This window comes from Mauremys mutica, chromosome 12 (genome assembly GCF_020497125.1).
Source record: "Mauremys mutica isolate MM-2020 ecotype Southern chromosome 12, ASM2049712v1, whole genome shotgun sequence".
Classification (NCBI taxonomy): Eukaryota; Metazoa; Chordata; order Testudines; family Geoemydidae; genus Mauremys; species Mauremys mutica.
In genome coordinates, this window is record NC_059083.1 from 42,351,576 (window position 1) to 42,368,257 (window position 16,682).

At 47.2% G+C, this 16,682-nt stretch overlaps 1 protein-coding gene across 4 annotated transcripts in view; it reads left to right on the plus strand.

Annotated features, from left to right (window-relative positions):
• The window catches only part of LOC123345039 (zinc finger protein 345-like), a 37,181-nt gene that overhangs the window by 1,363 nt on the left and 19,136 nt on the right, over window positions 1–16,682 (plus strand). For all 4 annotated transcript variants that reach the window (XM_044981598.1, XM_044981597.1, XM_044981599.1 and 1 more), the window contains exon 2: window positions 388–500. In XM_044981598.1, coding sequence (XP_044837533.1) covers window positions 467–500 — 34 coding nt within the window. In that variant the 5' untranslated portion in view covers window positions 388–466. The remainder of the gene's footprint in view (window positions 1–387; window positions 501–16,682) is intronic.

Consider the following 16,682-nt stretch of genomic DNA (forward strand, 5'->3'; position numbering starts at 1 on the left):
CCATAGCCCAAACATGGTTCCTACCGCTACCAAGAGAAAGGAGACGAGAGAAATGGGAGTGCACAGAGCTCATGATGTGCCTGACTGTGCTTCGTTAGAATATAGAGCCTGCCCCGATCCCGTATCCCTGCTGTCAGTGGTTTACTATGTTGATAGGGCCAGAGCAGCCGTTTGGGGGAGATGACTGTCTGGTGCTCACACAGAAATGAGGGTTGGCTTGGTGGGGAGGCTAGAAAGAATCATATGGGAATGTATGACCATCACTTTAAGGGAGGGACATGTAGGAGAGAGAGAGAGCAGAGGGACTGATTTAGGGTTCTTGTGGCTGAGCTGGTGGGATTGAGGCTGGGGAAGCAGGTTCTGAGTGAGGGTCTCTGGCTGTTTCAGGGACCGGTTACTATCGAGGAGGCGGCTGTGTATTCCACCGAGGGGCAGTGAGTGAGCGAATCTGGATCCCACGGACGAGATGCAGGAGAACTATGAGAATGTGATCTCACTGGGTAAGGATCCCTGCACCCTCTGGTGTTAGAAGCTGGGGTGGGGTGGGGAGGAGGAGGTGTCTTTCCAAAGTGCCTGAGTCAGATTCTCCCCTCCTCCGTAGCCTTCAGGGGGATCAGCCCCGTAGTCTCCAGAACCCATTTGAGAGAGTCTGTTCCCTCCACACCTCTCAGATTCAGGAACATAATACTGGTGGTGCTAATATATGGATTGATCCCTGGGTGAGGTTCTCTGGTCCGTGTTAGGCAGGAGGTCAGACTAGATGGTCATAATGGCCCTTTCTGGTCTTTAAATCTGTGAATCTCCTCCTCTCCAGGGTTTTCTATGGCGGGGCAAGCGTAGCTACTTGTCCAGACACACTCACACTCACACTCACTCACTCACTCTCGCAGTGCCCCCCCTTCCCAGGACCGGTTCCACCCCCTCTCCAGGGTTTTCTATGGCGGGGCAAGCGTAGCTACTTGTCCAGACACACACACACAGTGTTGCAGTGCCTCCCCTTCCCAGGACTGGTTCCACCCATGGGGGCAGGTTTAGACACAGATATGGGGTTAAACACCTAGTGCTGTGACTGCATCGTCATATCCCCTGGTCTACAGGGATGCTGGAGGAATGACCCCTCCCCCAGCAAAATCTGCCCCACCCACTCCATGAGCAGATTCCTATCTGTTTCGATGCCAGGTCCCCCCAGCCCAGAGTTAAAATAGTGGAATGGTCATTGTAACAAATTACTATATCTTCAGCATCATTGGGATGCTTGGTACTTTATAGAAATAGAAGGAGGGACGGTCCTTTGCCCCTAGAACTTTACAATATGCAACCCAGAGAGGGGAGTAACCACAGACAAAGGGCGGAGGAGAGCTACGCTAAATAAAGATTTGGAGATCTATTTAGCTTTCATTGCCTTTGCATCATTTTAGGGCAAGATTAATTTGTCCTTCCCTTTGGTTTCTTATCCTGGGAGGATTATACAGAGTTTTGCTTTAGTAGGTTAGAGATTCCCTAGGTTACTAGTTTAGCCCTCCTCTCCCCCTACACACCACCACCACTGTTAGGAGGAGACGGTTAAGGTTGAAGGTGTATCTCAGATGAGAGGCCCTGATTCCCAGAAAATGGATTGTAATTAATTTCCACAGGCTAATTCTTCTACCTCCAGACGGAGCTCAGAAGAGTGAGGGTCAGATCCTATTTAAATTGGAAACTCATCAGGGCATGGGCTATATCTTATTCTGTATCTGTATAGTGCCCAGCACAGTGGGGACCCTGATCTCATTTGAGATCCCTAGGTGCTACTGCAATACAATTAATAATGATTAATGAAGTTAGCAAGCTAATCCTGACAGTTGCTGTAAATCAGCAGGCGCTTGCCAGTTTACATTAGCTGAGGATCTAGCCTTGAAAGTCTCAAGCTTCCCAGTTACTACTGGCAGGACTTCACTACTGCTGTATATTTCATCTATATTAGCTATCGCCCCTGCTTCTTACACCTCTCTAGCCAGCCTAACTTTAACCACTTTTCATTTGCACAAAATACATGTAAGTTAGAGAGCATATTAGTAATGATTGTAAAATCCCATCTCCAATAACTATTTCCTAATGCTTTTTGTTCAGCAGTTTTCTACTTGTTTTAGTGTTGATTTCTCTCTTGCCATATTTCTTTATATTATTTTATTTTCATTTGCTTCCGAATCATGAATGGTGCCCAGACACTGGCTCTGAACCTCCTGAGAATGATTTAATGTTACAAACCCAAAACTACATTTGTACCAAGTGGCAGATCATAATCATCCATATATCAGCCTCTACTGAGGCCTTCTACCTCTCTTCATAGTCCAGGAGAAACAAATGCAGCATGTCTTGAAATTTAGCAAATCTAGGCCGTTTTGGAGTTTGTATATGTATAATTAATGTGCGAATGAAGAGTCGCCATACAGCCTGAATGTACAGAGACAGCCTTATTTTTCCTTGATGTCCCTATGTCCTGAGAACTTCTTTTGGAATTCTAGACATGTGCCAGACTTTAATTTCATCAGACAAAATATTTGGGTCCATTTATAGTTACAAAGTGTTTGTTCTAGATGCGTTGCTCTAGTGGTAGAATTGGCTCTGCATTTACCTGGTGGGCGGAACCAGGTTTCAGGTGATGAATGGTGTTTGGAGCAAGGAGAAAAGTCAAATGAGCGTAGATGGTCTCAGAGCTGTTCTTTTGCTCAGAGTGAATGCTAATGACACTTGGTCAGAATCTCATGATAAACTCATGCAGACACTGAGTTACTGAGAACAATCCTTGATTCCCATGTGGCTGTTGAGTTGGAAGCAGTCAGTAGCCAAATCAGCCCATTTTTAAAAAAAAATCTCTGGGTTTTGCAATAACTATTTTGTGACTAAAAAAATTCACCACAAAAGTGCCCTGGTTTCTGATTTTTTAAAAATATAATCCGCTTAAGGCATGAGGTATAGAAAGAGTTGTAAAGTAAAAAATAGAAATACTTAAGACTAACAATTACTAATAAAGAAATATGAAGTAAACAAATAGAGAGATCATATACACTGGAAAAGGGCAAATATAGTGCCCATCTATAAAAAGGGGAAAAAAGGATAACCCAGGGAATTACAGACCAGTCATCTTAACTTCTGTACCCGGAAAGATAATGGAGCAAATAATTAAGCAATCAATTTGCAAACACCTAGAAGATAATAAGGTGATAAATAACAGTATGGATTTGTCAAGAAGAAATGGTGTCAAACCAACCTGATAGCTTTCTTTAACAGGGTAACAAGCCTTGTGGATGGGGGGAAGTGGTAGATGTGGTATATCTTGACTTTAGTAAGGCTTTTGATATTGTCTCGTAAGACCATATCATAAGCAAACTAGGGAAATACAACCTAGATGGAACTACTATAAAGTGGGTGCATAACTGGTTGGAAAATCGTTCCCGGAGAGTAGTTATCAGTGGTTCACAGTCATGCTCAAATGGCATAATGAGTGGGGTCCCGCAGTTCTGGGTCCGGTTCTATTCAATAACTTCATCAAAGATTTAGATAATGGCATAGAGAGTGCACTTATAAAGTTTGCGGACAATACCAAGTTGGGAGGTGTTGCGAGTGCTTTGGAGGATAGGATTAAAATTCAAAATGATCTGGACAAACTGGAGAAATGGTCTGAAGTAAATAAGATGAAATTCAATAAGAACAAATGCAAAGTACTCCACTTAGGAAGGAACAATCAATTGAACACAGACAAAATGAGAAATGGCTGCCTAGGAAGGAGTACAGTAACTCCTCACTTAATGTTGTAGTTATGTTCCTGAAAAATGCAACTTTAAGCGAAACAATGTTAAATGAATCCAATTTTCCCATAAGATTTAATGTAAATGCAGGGGGTTAAGTTCCAAGGAAATTTTTTGGGGCAGACAAAAGGCATTATATACTGTACTGTGGTGGGGAGGTGCCCCTGGCTTACCCCTGGGGCTCAGGACTGGGGGTGCAGGATCTGGGAGGGAGTTAGGGTGTGGGAGAGCACACAGGGTGCGGGGTCTGGGAGGGAGTTAGGGTGCGGGAGGAGGCTCAGGGCTGGGGCAGGCAGGAGGTGCACTTACCTGGGGCAGCTCCTGTTTGGTGCAGGGGGGGTGCAGGTGGCTCTGCGCAGCACAGCACCGCCCCCATGTCCGCGATTCTGGGAGCCACGATTCTGGGAGCTCCCCCCCCCCCCCCGACAGGTAGGACCACCCGGAACGCAGGGGCTTTAGGGGCTGCAGGGCCTTGGGCTTAGGGGGCCCCAGGGCCCTGGCCTGCAGCTCTAAAGCCCCTTTCGGAATGGGGCCCTGCGAGCACAGGCCAGAGGACTCAGGAGGAGCAGGGGCAGCCGCGCAGCCAGCAGCTGGAGGGAAGCGGTGCTTTCCCCTTCAAAGCACCGCTACTCTCCGGCCACTGGTATCTTCTGCTTACTGTAGCAGGAAGATATCACATTGCTCTATTCGAGTATCCCATAATGGATGACAGTCACAAACAAATTTACTGTATATACTGAAGTACCAACACCATAGGATTTTTTGTAAAAATGAGGAAATAACATATTTGCATACAGATATATCAATGTTACTGATATATCTGTATGCAAATATATATTCACAGTATACAACTGATATGTACATACAGTACAACCTCAGAGTTACGAACACCAGAGTTATGTACTGACCAGTCAACGATACACCTCATTTGGAACCGGAAGTACGCAATCAGGCAGCAGCAGAGACCAAAAAAAAACCCCAAAATCAAAAGCAACCAAATACAGTACTGTTAAACGTAAACTACTAAAAAAATAACGGGAAAGCAGCATTTGTCTTCTGCAGAGTAAAGTTTCAAAGCTGTATTAAGTCAATATCCAGCTGTAAACTTTGAAAGAACAACCATAACGTTTTGTTCAGAGTTGCAAACATTTCAGAGTTACGAACAACCTCTATTCATAATTCTGAAGTTCTACTGTAATACTATCTGTAAGGCTGCGAGTCTGTCGTGGAGGTCATGGAAATCACGGATTCTGAGACTTTCCGGGACCTCCATGACTTCTGCAGTGGCTGGTTTGGAGGCCGCCTGAGCAGCTTGGGCAACCCCTGGGCCAGGTGCTCTGGCCACTACCCCTCCTCCCCTCTGAGCAGCAGCGGAGGTCTCGGGCCACGTGCCGTGCTCTCCCTGCTCCCCTCTGAGCACCAGCAGCAGTCTTGGGCTACCCCCTGCCCCAGAGCACCCATGGCGCCCCTGGAGCCCCTCCTCCTGAGCACCCAAGATTTAGTCAGGGGTATGTAGTACAAGCCATAGACAGGTCACAGGCCGTGAATTTTTGTTTACCGCTTGTGACCTGTCCATGACTTTTACTAAAAATACCCATGACTAAATCTTAGCCTTAACTATAATCAGCCAAGAGTCCAGGGGGCTACCTACATATATCACTGATTAACCAGTGCATTTAAGACCATGCTTCTTTCATAGATTTCATAGATTATCAAGCCAGAGGGGATCATGTAGTCTGCCCTCCTGTATAACTATAAATGTATGAGTAATCCCATCCTTCTTCAGCAAATCACATAAACACGTGCTTAATTTTAAGCATGTGAGCAATCTCAATGGCCTAGATTCACAAAAGTGCTTAGGTGCCTAAACAATTTAGGCTGTGCTGAGATTCACAAAACTTCAGTGCCGTAGGTACTTGCATTTCTGCCTCTGAGTGTGAGCACTGTTGCTTCCCTCTAGGTGCCTGTCTGCTGCCTAAGCCCTGGAGAGATCCACAAACCAGGGGAAGATAGGTTTTCAGCTACCTAAATCATGTGCAAGGTCCGATCTGGTCTGAGTACGCTGACTGTATCGGGGCCCTGTAGGCGAGTTTCCACAAAAGTGGAGAGGAGAAGGAGGGAGAGGAGGCACCTAATCTGCTTAGGCACTTTTGAAAATCCAACTAGATGCCTATCTGCATCTTTAGGCAACTAAATACCTTTAAAAATCTGGCCCAAGGTGAGTCCTTAAGAATGGTGACATGATCTTATTGTTTCCACTTGCTATGTTCCAAGAGCATTTTGCATCTTTCATGTTGTCTGGAAGTCTGCGTTCAGTACTACAAATTGTATCCTGATACTCAGACCTTTCGTAAGGCTTTCATACAGGGCTGGCTCCAGGCACCAGCTTATCAAGCAGATGCTTGGAGCAGCAAATCCGGAGCGGGGCGGCACTTTCAGGTATTCGGCGGCAATTCGGCAGAGGGTCCCTCACTCCTGCTCGGAGCGAAGGACCTCCTGCTGAATTGCCGCAGATCATGATCGCGGCTTTTTTTTTTGGGCTGCTTGGGGCGGCAAAACCCCTGGAGCCGGCCCTGCTTTCATAACCCTGTCATACAATGTCCCGTGGCTGTATTTTGGTCCTTGCGGAATACAGTTCCGTCATCTGCCTATGAAAACTCACCCCTCTGCAAAGGGCCACTTAAGCGGTGCTTAGATCTTATGCTTCTGATGGCTAGATTTCTTAAAGGGCCCAATTATTATTAAATATTTATGTTATGGTAGTGCTCAGAGATGGGATCAGAGCCCTATTGTGTTGGGTGCTGTACAAACAGACAGAGAAAATTCCAGCCTTGAAGAGCTTACGATTAAATGACACAAGCAGACAAAGGGGACAGGGGTACAACCTAAAAGTGAGTGAACCTGGCAAAGAATTTGCACCGTTTAATTAGTATTAGTATTTCAATCAGAGCTGTGCAAATAACTGACTGTTTGGTTCACAGTCAGTTCCAAAAAAATCAAAACAAATTTTATTTCAGATCCAATACAATGTTTTGTTTAACCTGAAATGAAATGGTTTGTTTAGATTTTGAGCATTTTTTCAAGTTCTTAATTTTTCTAAAATTTAAGGAAATTTCTAAAAGAAAAGTAATTTTGCATAGAAAAATGGAAATGTTTTGATTTTTTTTTCTGGTTATTTTTTTCATGACTGAAAGAATGTGGGGAATTTGACATGAATTTGTGAAATGTTTCAGTCGAACCAAACATGCTTGTTTCACTGGAAAATGTTTTGGTCCAAAAATTGCATCAAGCTTGGACTTCAATGGCATTTACATGTCGAAATCCTTTTGGCTGTTTTGAAAAATCCCAAGCTACTTTAGGCATCCAAGTTTGAAATCTTTGGCCATTGTACTTAACAGTGTCTAAATCGACTAATACAACCTTTATGAAGGTTCTGAATATACCTCTTTTATACTCCTTCCCCAGCCCATGACCTTATTAATGTGTTGTGTCCTATGTGTTGTGTCTGTCCTTGGATTGTAAGATCCCTAGGGCTGGGGCTTTTCCCCTACTTGTTTCTAAAGTTCCTATCGCAGTGTGGCCCTGCAGACATAATAATAACAAAGTCTAATACAATAAGCAATAACTTGATCTGACTTGTTAGTGAATTGGCCAAATGAACATGACCGCAGGCCTCAGCTGGAGCAGCATGATTCATATGGGGTGTTTTCTTTCCTTTCCCTCAGCCCACACAAAATCATTTACCATTGACAGAAACTGATTAGGTTTGGATGGGAGTGGGGGGCTTGATACAGGAATCACTAGATGAAACTGTGGCCTGTGTTGTATAGGAGTTCAGACTAGATGGTCCGTTCTGGCTTAACATCTCTGAATCAATGAAGAAGCAAAACAGCTGGACAGGTATAGAGGCACTATGGAGGAACAGTGTATTAAGACCAATGGAGGGAGGGGAAAGTGTGCACGGGGAGGGACAGATGGACCAAGGGAGAACTGGCGTGATAGAGGGCGACTGCGGCTGTGGTTACAGCACTAACGTAAGTCTTGGGAAACCTGGGATCAATTCCCTGCTTTGCCCTAGACTTCCTATGTGACAGCCACATCCCTTAGCCTCTCTAGGCCTTGTCTCCCTCCTCTGAAACACAGAGACAGTGGAAGGGCCCCGCTTCCCAGGAGTGCGGTGGGGCTAAAGATTGTGAGTAGTCCAGATACTATGGTGATGGGGCCGCATAAGTACCTTAGATAGCTGCGGGGCTGGATGGCTAGAGGCTGTATATGACTCTGCTTTCCCTTTAGACCTCCACATCCAGGTTCTGTGGGACTCTTGCCATTTTCCCCTTACACCCAAGCTTGCTCTCTCTCCATGCCCTTAACCCGCTTCTCTCTCCCCAGGGTCCCATTTCTCTCTCTCATTCCCATTGGTGGCAGAGGATGGGTGAGGAGTGTGCTAGGCCCTGTCTCCATGGTTACAGTGCAGAAGGGAAGCTATAGGGCTCCAAACCACGGAGAGGTCTCCAGGGCAGCGAGATAGAAGGGAGATGGGAACCAATCCATGGGGGAATTCTGGGGGCCAGCCAGAAATGCTGGGGGAGCTATGGTGGGTAGCCAGAGAGAACAGGGAGTGAGGATGGGGGAAGTTGAGGAGGAGGGAGGGAGGCAGAGATGTAGGTACTGTATGTATGGGGTTGGGGGATTTTTGAAAAAGGAGGCTGGTTATGCAAATGAGTTGATGCATGTTTATCATTTATGCAAATATGATGTTACCTTGTTTGCATAGAGACTCCCGCTCAGTGCCCCAGAGCCAGCCCCTTCACCGGCTTGCATGGAGCTAGACCAGGGATGAACATGGCCTGTTCATTTTGAAGCCAGGTTTGTCACCATAAGTCTGGATTGTGTCAGAAAGAACCAGGAGCAGGCTCTGAGGAGCAGAGTGAAATAGGATTATTCTTCGAGTGATTGTTCACATTGATTCCAATCAGGTGTGTGCATGCACCACTTGCACAGTCATCTGAAACTTTTCCCCTCAGCAGCTCCTGTCGGGTTGGCTAGAGAGCCCCCTAGAGTGGGCCCTCATGGTGCTCAGTATGACCCTGCTGACCCGACCCCCTCTTCAGTTCCTTCTTACCATCCGTGGCGGCATTGGAACTGCATTTTGCTTGCTTGCAAGTGTTCCCTTAGCTATTACTTAGTCCTATACAGTTTTTTGTTTTGTGATTAGTTTATTGTTCGGTAGTTCAGATAGTCTTGGTGAGTGGGTCGTTCTCCCCTCACCCTGCCTTGGGCTTTGGGGCATGTTCAGACCCAAGGATTTAAATCTTGCGGTGTATGCAAGAAGCCTATGTCCAATAGCAACCCTCATGACTCATGCCTGAGGTGTCTAGGGGAGGCGCATCAGTCCGAGTGCTGTAATATCTGTAAGGCTTTCAAGCCCAGGACTAGGACAGAACGCGACTTCCGTATGAAGCAGCTATTAATGGAAGCCGCACTCGGTGCAGCGGCACCCGAATGCCAAGTCCAAGTCCCAGCCCCAGCTTGGCACGGCGTGCCCCTGCGTCAGTCCGCGAATCGGTACAGGAAGGACTCTGGTGCTAGAGATCCTCAGTACCGGAGATTCCTGACACCATAGCATGGAGCAGCGCCCCGGCACCGGTCAACATCCTTGTGCCCCACAAGTGCCATAAGAAGGCGGACAGGACACTCTCCTCAGAGAGCCAGACCATCCGGAGAGACTTTGCTGCCTCAGAGGAAGGACTCAATTTCCAAGCAGCAAGACCTTGTGCTGTCGACTCCGATGCCCCAGTTGGCACCGTTTGAGCCCAGCACTTAGTGACTCTCCAGCGAGGCAGTGCTTGGCGGAGGAGTTGGAACTCCCCTCCACCCCAGATACTTTCGAGGCTACAAAAGAGCTTATAGAAAGTACTGCACCTCAGCCCCTTGCTGTTAGAAAGAAGCCTTTGGCACCACCTAGACAGGTGCCATCTAGAGACAAACCTGCAATGATGAGGCCCTGAGCGCAATTATTCCCTCCCTGGCTCCAGGGGAATGGTACACTGCCCTCGACATGAAAGACGCGTACATTCATATAGCCATTTGGCCAGTCCACAGATGTTTCCTGAGGTTCGTTGTCAACCGCATACATTATCAGTTCAGTGCTCCCATTCAGGTTATTAACAGCCCCCCGGGTGTTCACCAAGTGCATGTCCGTGGTTGTGGCTTTTCTCCACAAGAGGCAGGTGCGGGTATATCTCTACCTCGACGACTGGCTGCTGTGGGGATGCTCCAGGGAGCAGGTGGAGTCCCAGGTCTGGTTGGTCAGAGAGACCTTCCAGAGGCTGGGTCTTCTCCTCAATTTGGACAAGTCGACGTTGTCACCCACCCAACAAATAGAATTCATTGGGGGGTGGGGTTTGCTGGACTCGGATCAGGCAAGAACCATTCTACTAGAGCCCAGATTCCTGTAGGCTGGTGGTTGGACCCTCGCAGGGTCTGTGAAGGAGTCCCATTCAGCATCCCTCAACCATCATGACCTTAGTAATGGATGCGTCAGACCTGGGGTGGGGGGCACACCTAGGAGACCTACAGACTCAGGGCAGATGGCCGCAGTCCGAGATCCCACTTCACATCAATATAAAGGAACTCAGAATGGTGAGACTAACCTGCCAGACCTTCCATACCATATTGCAAGGACAGTGCGTGGCGGTGCTGACTGACAACACCACTGCCCTGTTTTACATAAACAAGCAGAGTAGAGCCCATTCCTCCCCTCTGTTGGGAGGCCCTCCACCTGTGGGAGTTTTGTATAGCCCACTTCATTCACCTGGAGGTGTCCTATCTCCCAGGAACATGGAACAAACTTGTGGACCACCTCAGCAGGTCGTTCAGCAGTCACGAGTGGTCCATCCATCTGGACGTTATACATTCCATCTTCCAAAGGTGGGAGTTTCTCCAGGTAGACCTGTTTGCCACCAGGAGCAACCGGAAGTGTCTAACGTTTTGCTCCTTCCTAAAGCACTGTCTGGGCTCTATCTCAGACACATTCATGATACACTGGGGGAACTGTCTACTGTATGCCTTCCCTCCAATACCACTCATCCACAAGGCTCTCCTCAAGATCCGCAGGGACAAGGTGGAGGTAATTCTGCTGGCTTCTGCGTGGCCACACCAACATCGGTACACCATGCTTCTGGAGTGGTCAGTGACACCCCGATCGCGCTGACGCTCCTCCCCAATCTGATTACACAGGACCACGGCCCCCTGCTTCACCCCTCCATCTCGTGATTTCCTCCATCTCATGGCCTGGAAGCTTCATTGTCCACTGACTGTATGGTACTCGGTGCATACGTTTGCCACCCACTATGCCATCACAGCTCTCATTAGAGCAGTGCTCCAGTCAGTGATTCCTTAACTCTGATCCCACCCTCATGGGAGAGCTTGGGAGTCTTCTGATTGGAATCGACATGAACAATCATTTGAAGAAGAAAAGACAGTTACTCACCTTCTTGTAACTGTTGTTCTTCAAGATGTGTTGTTCACATCCATTCCAATACCCACCCTCCTTCCCTTCTGTTGGAGTAGCTGGCAAGAATGAACCGAAGGGCAATCGGGTCGGCAGGGTCATATATTGAGTACCATGAGGGCACCACTCCAGGGGGCTTCCTGGCCAACCCGATGGGAGCTGCTGAGAGAAGAAGTTTCCAACGACCATGCATGTGGCTCACGCACACCTGATTGCAATGGATGTGAACAACACATCTCGAAGAACAACAGTTACAAGAAGGTGAGTAACCATCTATTTTCCTCAAGTATAAAGACACCACGTGGGGGCAGAGGGGGGAGAGAGAGCTCAGTGATGTCAGGCTGTTGTTAATATTAGTTGTGAGCATTATGGTGGCATATAATGGGCCCCAGGGCCCCATCGTGCCGGGCGCTGCACAGACACATGGTAACCGAGATCGGGGCCCCCTCGTGCCTGGTGCTGCACAGACACACCATGACCGAGATCAGGGCCCCATTGCCCTGGGTGCTGCACACACGCGATGACTGAGATCAGGGCCCTGTTTTGCTGGGCACTGCACAGACACAGTGGGAGACAGTCCCTGCCCCAACAAGCTCGGTCACTGTGTGTCTGTACAGCGCCTGGCACAGCAGGGCCCTGATCTCGGTCACTGTGTGTCTGTGCAGCGCCTGGCGCAACGAGGTCCCGATCTCGGTCACTGTGTGTCTGTGCAGCGCCCGGCACAGCAGGGCCCTGATCTCGGTCACTGTGTGTCTGTGCAGCGCCTGGCGCAACGAGGTCCCGATCTCGGTCACTGTGTGTCTGTGCAGCACCCAGCACAATGTAGCTCTGGGGCCTTTATGTGCCACCTTAATGCTCACAACTAATATTAATACTTTAAGTCTCACATGACCTACTCATATTCAAACTAGGGAAATGCAGCCTAGATGGAGCTACTATACAGTGGGTGCAAGACTGGTTGGAGAACCATTCCCACAGAGTAGTTATCAGTGGTTCACAGTCATGCTGAAAGGGTATAACAAGTGGGATCCTGCAGGGATCAGTTCTGGGTCCGGTTCTGTTCAATATCTTCATCAAAGATTTAGATAATGGCATAGAGAGTACACTTATAAAGTTTGTGAATGATACCAAGCTAGGAGGGATTGCAAGTGCTTTGGAGGATAGGATTAAAGTTCAAAATGATCTGGGCAAACTGGAGAAATAGTCTGAAGTAAATAGGATGAAATTCAATAAGTATAAATGCAAAGTACTCCATTTAGGAAGGAACAATCAGTTGCACACATACAAAATGGTAAATGACTGTCTAGGAAGGAGTACTGCGGAAAGAGATTGGGGATAATAGTGGACCATAAGCTAAATATGAGTCAACAGTATAACACTGTTGGGGAAAAAAGCAAACCCATCCTTCTGAGACGTATTATCAGGAGTATTGTAAGCAAGACACGAAAAGTAATTCTTCTGCTCTACTCCACGCTGATTAGACCTCAATTGAAGTATTGTGTCCAGTTCTGGGCGCCACATTTCAGGAAAGATGTGGACAAATTGGAGCAAGTCCAGAGAAGAGCAACAAAAATGATGAAAGGTCTAGAAAACATGACCTATGAGGGAAGATTGAAAAAATTGGGTTTGTTTAATCTGGAGAAGAGATGACTGAGAGGGGACACAACAGTTTTCAGGTACATAAAAGATTGTTACAAGGAGGAGGGAGAAAAATTGTTCTTAACCACTGAGGATAGGACAAGAAGCAATGGGCTTAAATTGAAGCAAGGGAGGTTTAGGTTGGACATTAGGGAAAACTTCCTAACTGTCAGAGTGGTTAAGCACTGGAATAAATTGCCTAGGGAGGATGTGGAATCTCCATCATTGCAGATTTTTAAGAGCAGGTTAGACAAACACCTGTCAGGAATGGTCTAGATAATACTTAGTCCTGCCATTAGTGCAGGGAACTGGACTAGATGACCTCTCGAGGTCCCTTCCAGTTCTATGATTCTCTGCTGGAGCAGGGCATAGTGAAATGAACAAGTTGCTCTTACCAGTTCATGTGTTTTTATTCTTTATTTTATCTTTATATTAAAAAAAGAAACTGAACAAAAAGCACTCCATTTCTATTTTCTTTTTATATTTTTATTAAACCACTTTTCCATTAATTTTGTAATTTTTAAAAACTTTTCTATTTTTCTTCATTTAAACTCTTGCCCCCCCCCATCTCTCTCTCTGTGTATATATACACCGCTACCCCGATATAACGCGGTCGTGGAGAGCCAAAAATCCCTACTGCATTATAAGTGAAACGCCATTATATCAGGGTAGCAGCGGCAGGGCTCTAGCGGTGATTTAAAGGGCCCGGGGCTCCCCGCAGCAGCCAGAGCCCCGGACCCTTTAAAGTGCTGCCCGAACCCCACTGCTGCAGCCCTGGGGTGGTGGCAGCAGGGCTACAGTGGTGATTTAAAAGGCCCTGGGCTCCCCGCAGCAGCTGGAGCCCTGGACCCTTTAAAGCGCCGCCGGAGCCTTGCTGCTACCGCGCTCTATGCGAACCCGTGTTATATCGGGTAGCTTTATAGCGGGGTAGCGGTGTGTGTATATATATATATATATGTGTGTGTGTGTGTGTGTGTATATATATATATATATATGTATATATATAAAATTTTCTGCATATTTATATTTTTTTAAAATCATTTGCTTTTTCCTAAATCCCCAGGGCACTTCGTATTTTTTTTTCAGTTATATATTTTACATCTCTGCCTAGCTGCATTATTTTTTTATATATTTTAAAGCATGGCCTATATGGATTGAATATTTGTCATTGTTTTTGGTTTGGTTTGGTTTTCTGTTCTTTTCTGGAGAATCTGAGCCAAAGTTTTGTCCACCCAGCTGCTGTTTGCATTCCAGAATTGCTTGGGGCCAATTTCCATCTCCTAGATGTATAAGGACCAGCACCTTAAGCCCCAATCCTGCAAACAGTCAGGCCGATACGGTTTTTATACTGATAGAGCTATGTTGTTATAATTAATAATCCTCCTCATCATCATGTTTATTGTGGTAGGGCCCAAGGACCAGCCAAGAATGGGGCCCTATTGTGCAAGGTGCGGTACAAACAGAGAAGTTGATAGTCCATGCCATGAAGAGTGAACGTTTGAAATAGACCAGACAGACCCAGGGTGAGGGAAGGGGTATAACACACCAGCAGAGTGAGCAATGGGATGGGAGCAAATGACACGTTAGTGCTATGCGGTATTTTTTGTCCCGGGAGGGGGGTGGGGAGGTGGTTAATTAGGAGGGGATCAGCTAGATGGAAAGAAAAGGGAAGGGAGAGGGGACATGGAAGGGAAGAGGTAGAGAAGAGGGGGGACGGGGCAGGTGTGGAGTGAAGCAGGTGAAGAGACAGTGAGGATGGTGGTTGGGCGGGGAGAGTGTTTGGAACAGCCTCTCAGCACAGGGCAGAGGAAGTCCAGTCAAAGCTGCAGTCAGTTCCCTGAATGTCCAGAGGTCACTGCTGTGACTGGAGTCTTTGGCTGGCTTCTCGCCGCAGTTTTCCCTAAAGGCCACATGGCAGGGGGGAGGAGAGGCACCACCTGGGTACTATGGCTCCCAGAGTTTGTCCGTGTGTGTAGAGGTCCCTCTGCACAGTTCTGGGTCCAGGGGGTGCTGAGCCCCATTTTATCCCCTTCCTCAATTGTAGCCCTGCTTTGGCTGCTTCACTCAGAGGCGGTATTTATTTACTGATATGATTATAGTAGTGTTTACGCAGTTATGTGGCTATAAAGGTGCCTTATACCAGGATAGCTTATTCCCCTTCCTGTACATGAATAAACTGTACCAGTAATATGCACCTTTAGCCCCATAATACTGTGTCCACACTAAGGAGTGTTGTACTGCTTTAACCACACTGGTAAAGATACAGTGGTACAACTTTCTAGTATAGACAAGACCTTACACTGACTTGCTCCACCAGAAGTCATCTGCTCGGGTAGGAACTTTTGGGGGAGGGTGCTGTAGCTAATCCTCCTCCCCGCAAGGCAGTGGCTAGGTCAACTCAGTTGCATCTACACCGAGGGTTAGGTTGACCTAGCGACGTTGCATAGGGCACAACATTTTTCCCAGCCTTGAGCAATCTTGATCTAATTTTGTAGGTGTAGACCAGGTGTATGTACTTAATGTTTCTTACGTGTGTAATGAGTAGAGTTAAATGTGCACAAGTGTGGGTAGGACGAGGGCACTCTCCCTAGAAGGCCCAATGGATTAGATGATGCCTGTGCACAGGAATGACAGACCCCCTCGCACTGCTCCGTGGGCTCAGAGGAATTGATGGGCTACCTGCCCATTGATTCCCTCTCTTGAGCAGGCGATGGGCGTAGCCTTGGCTCCATCACCTGGCTGCTTGCTGAGCCAGCATGGGGTAGGGTAGTAATTGATTGCCGCTCTAGGCTACCTGTAAATTATTCCCCCCTCCAGGAGCAAACAGGGGAGGAATTGTGACTCAGAAGGGTGTGTCTGAGGCGCAGTCTCAGGGCTGGCATGACACTCTGGTCAGGGCTGGGCCTAAAGTTACAATCTTGTCTGCCAAAGCCAGGAAACAAGGCCACTACTCAAGGGCTGCGATTTTCTAAGGAGGCTAAGGCCAGATTTTTAAATGGGTTTAGGCATCTAAATACCTTTTTAAAATCTGCCCCTGATGGCCTGCCTCCAGCAAGAGGGAGACTTGCTGGTGCTCAGCTGGTTGTCAGCTTCCTGATGCCCCCCCAACCTGTTAGCCATCCAAACAATCTCCTCTGGGCTGTGCTAGCCCATACTTTGCCTGGCAGGGTAACAATCAGTGTACCCACGTCCCCAAATCCCTTTGATGCATCCTCTTGTAGTGTCCAGCCCCTTGTCCCCTCACAGAAATCCTGGGTCGACTGTCCCCAAAAGACCAGCTTGAATGATTCAACTCAGGATCAGTTCCTTGATAATACTGTGTACTGAGATATATTTGTAATGAAAACATCAGTACATTTATTTTTTATCAAAGACCAAGATTCAAGAGATAGGGAGTCAGTATAACGGAAACAGAAGGGTTACATATAAAACAAAATCTATAGGCACTTTCTAGAGACTAAACTTAAGAGGCTAACCTCCTGTCTAGGGCAGTCTTATCTCACCCAAAGCCTTCTGCAGGGTTTCCAACCAAGTCCCGTTGGCATCCTGTTTTTATGAATGTAAACGTGCTGCCCGTTAACTTTCGAGGTGCAGGATTAAGAAGTGTGTCTTCTTGCATTCCTCTTATGTTCCCCAAAATTCACTGCCTGCCCCATAGACAGGACAACTCCCTGGAGTTCATTTTCAGGTCCTGTGTCTCCTGTTGACTTTGTTTGTAAATGGCGCTTCCATTGTGTTGGCTT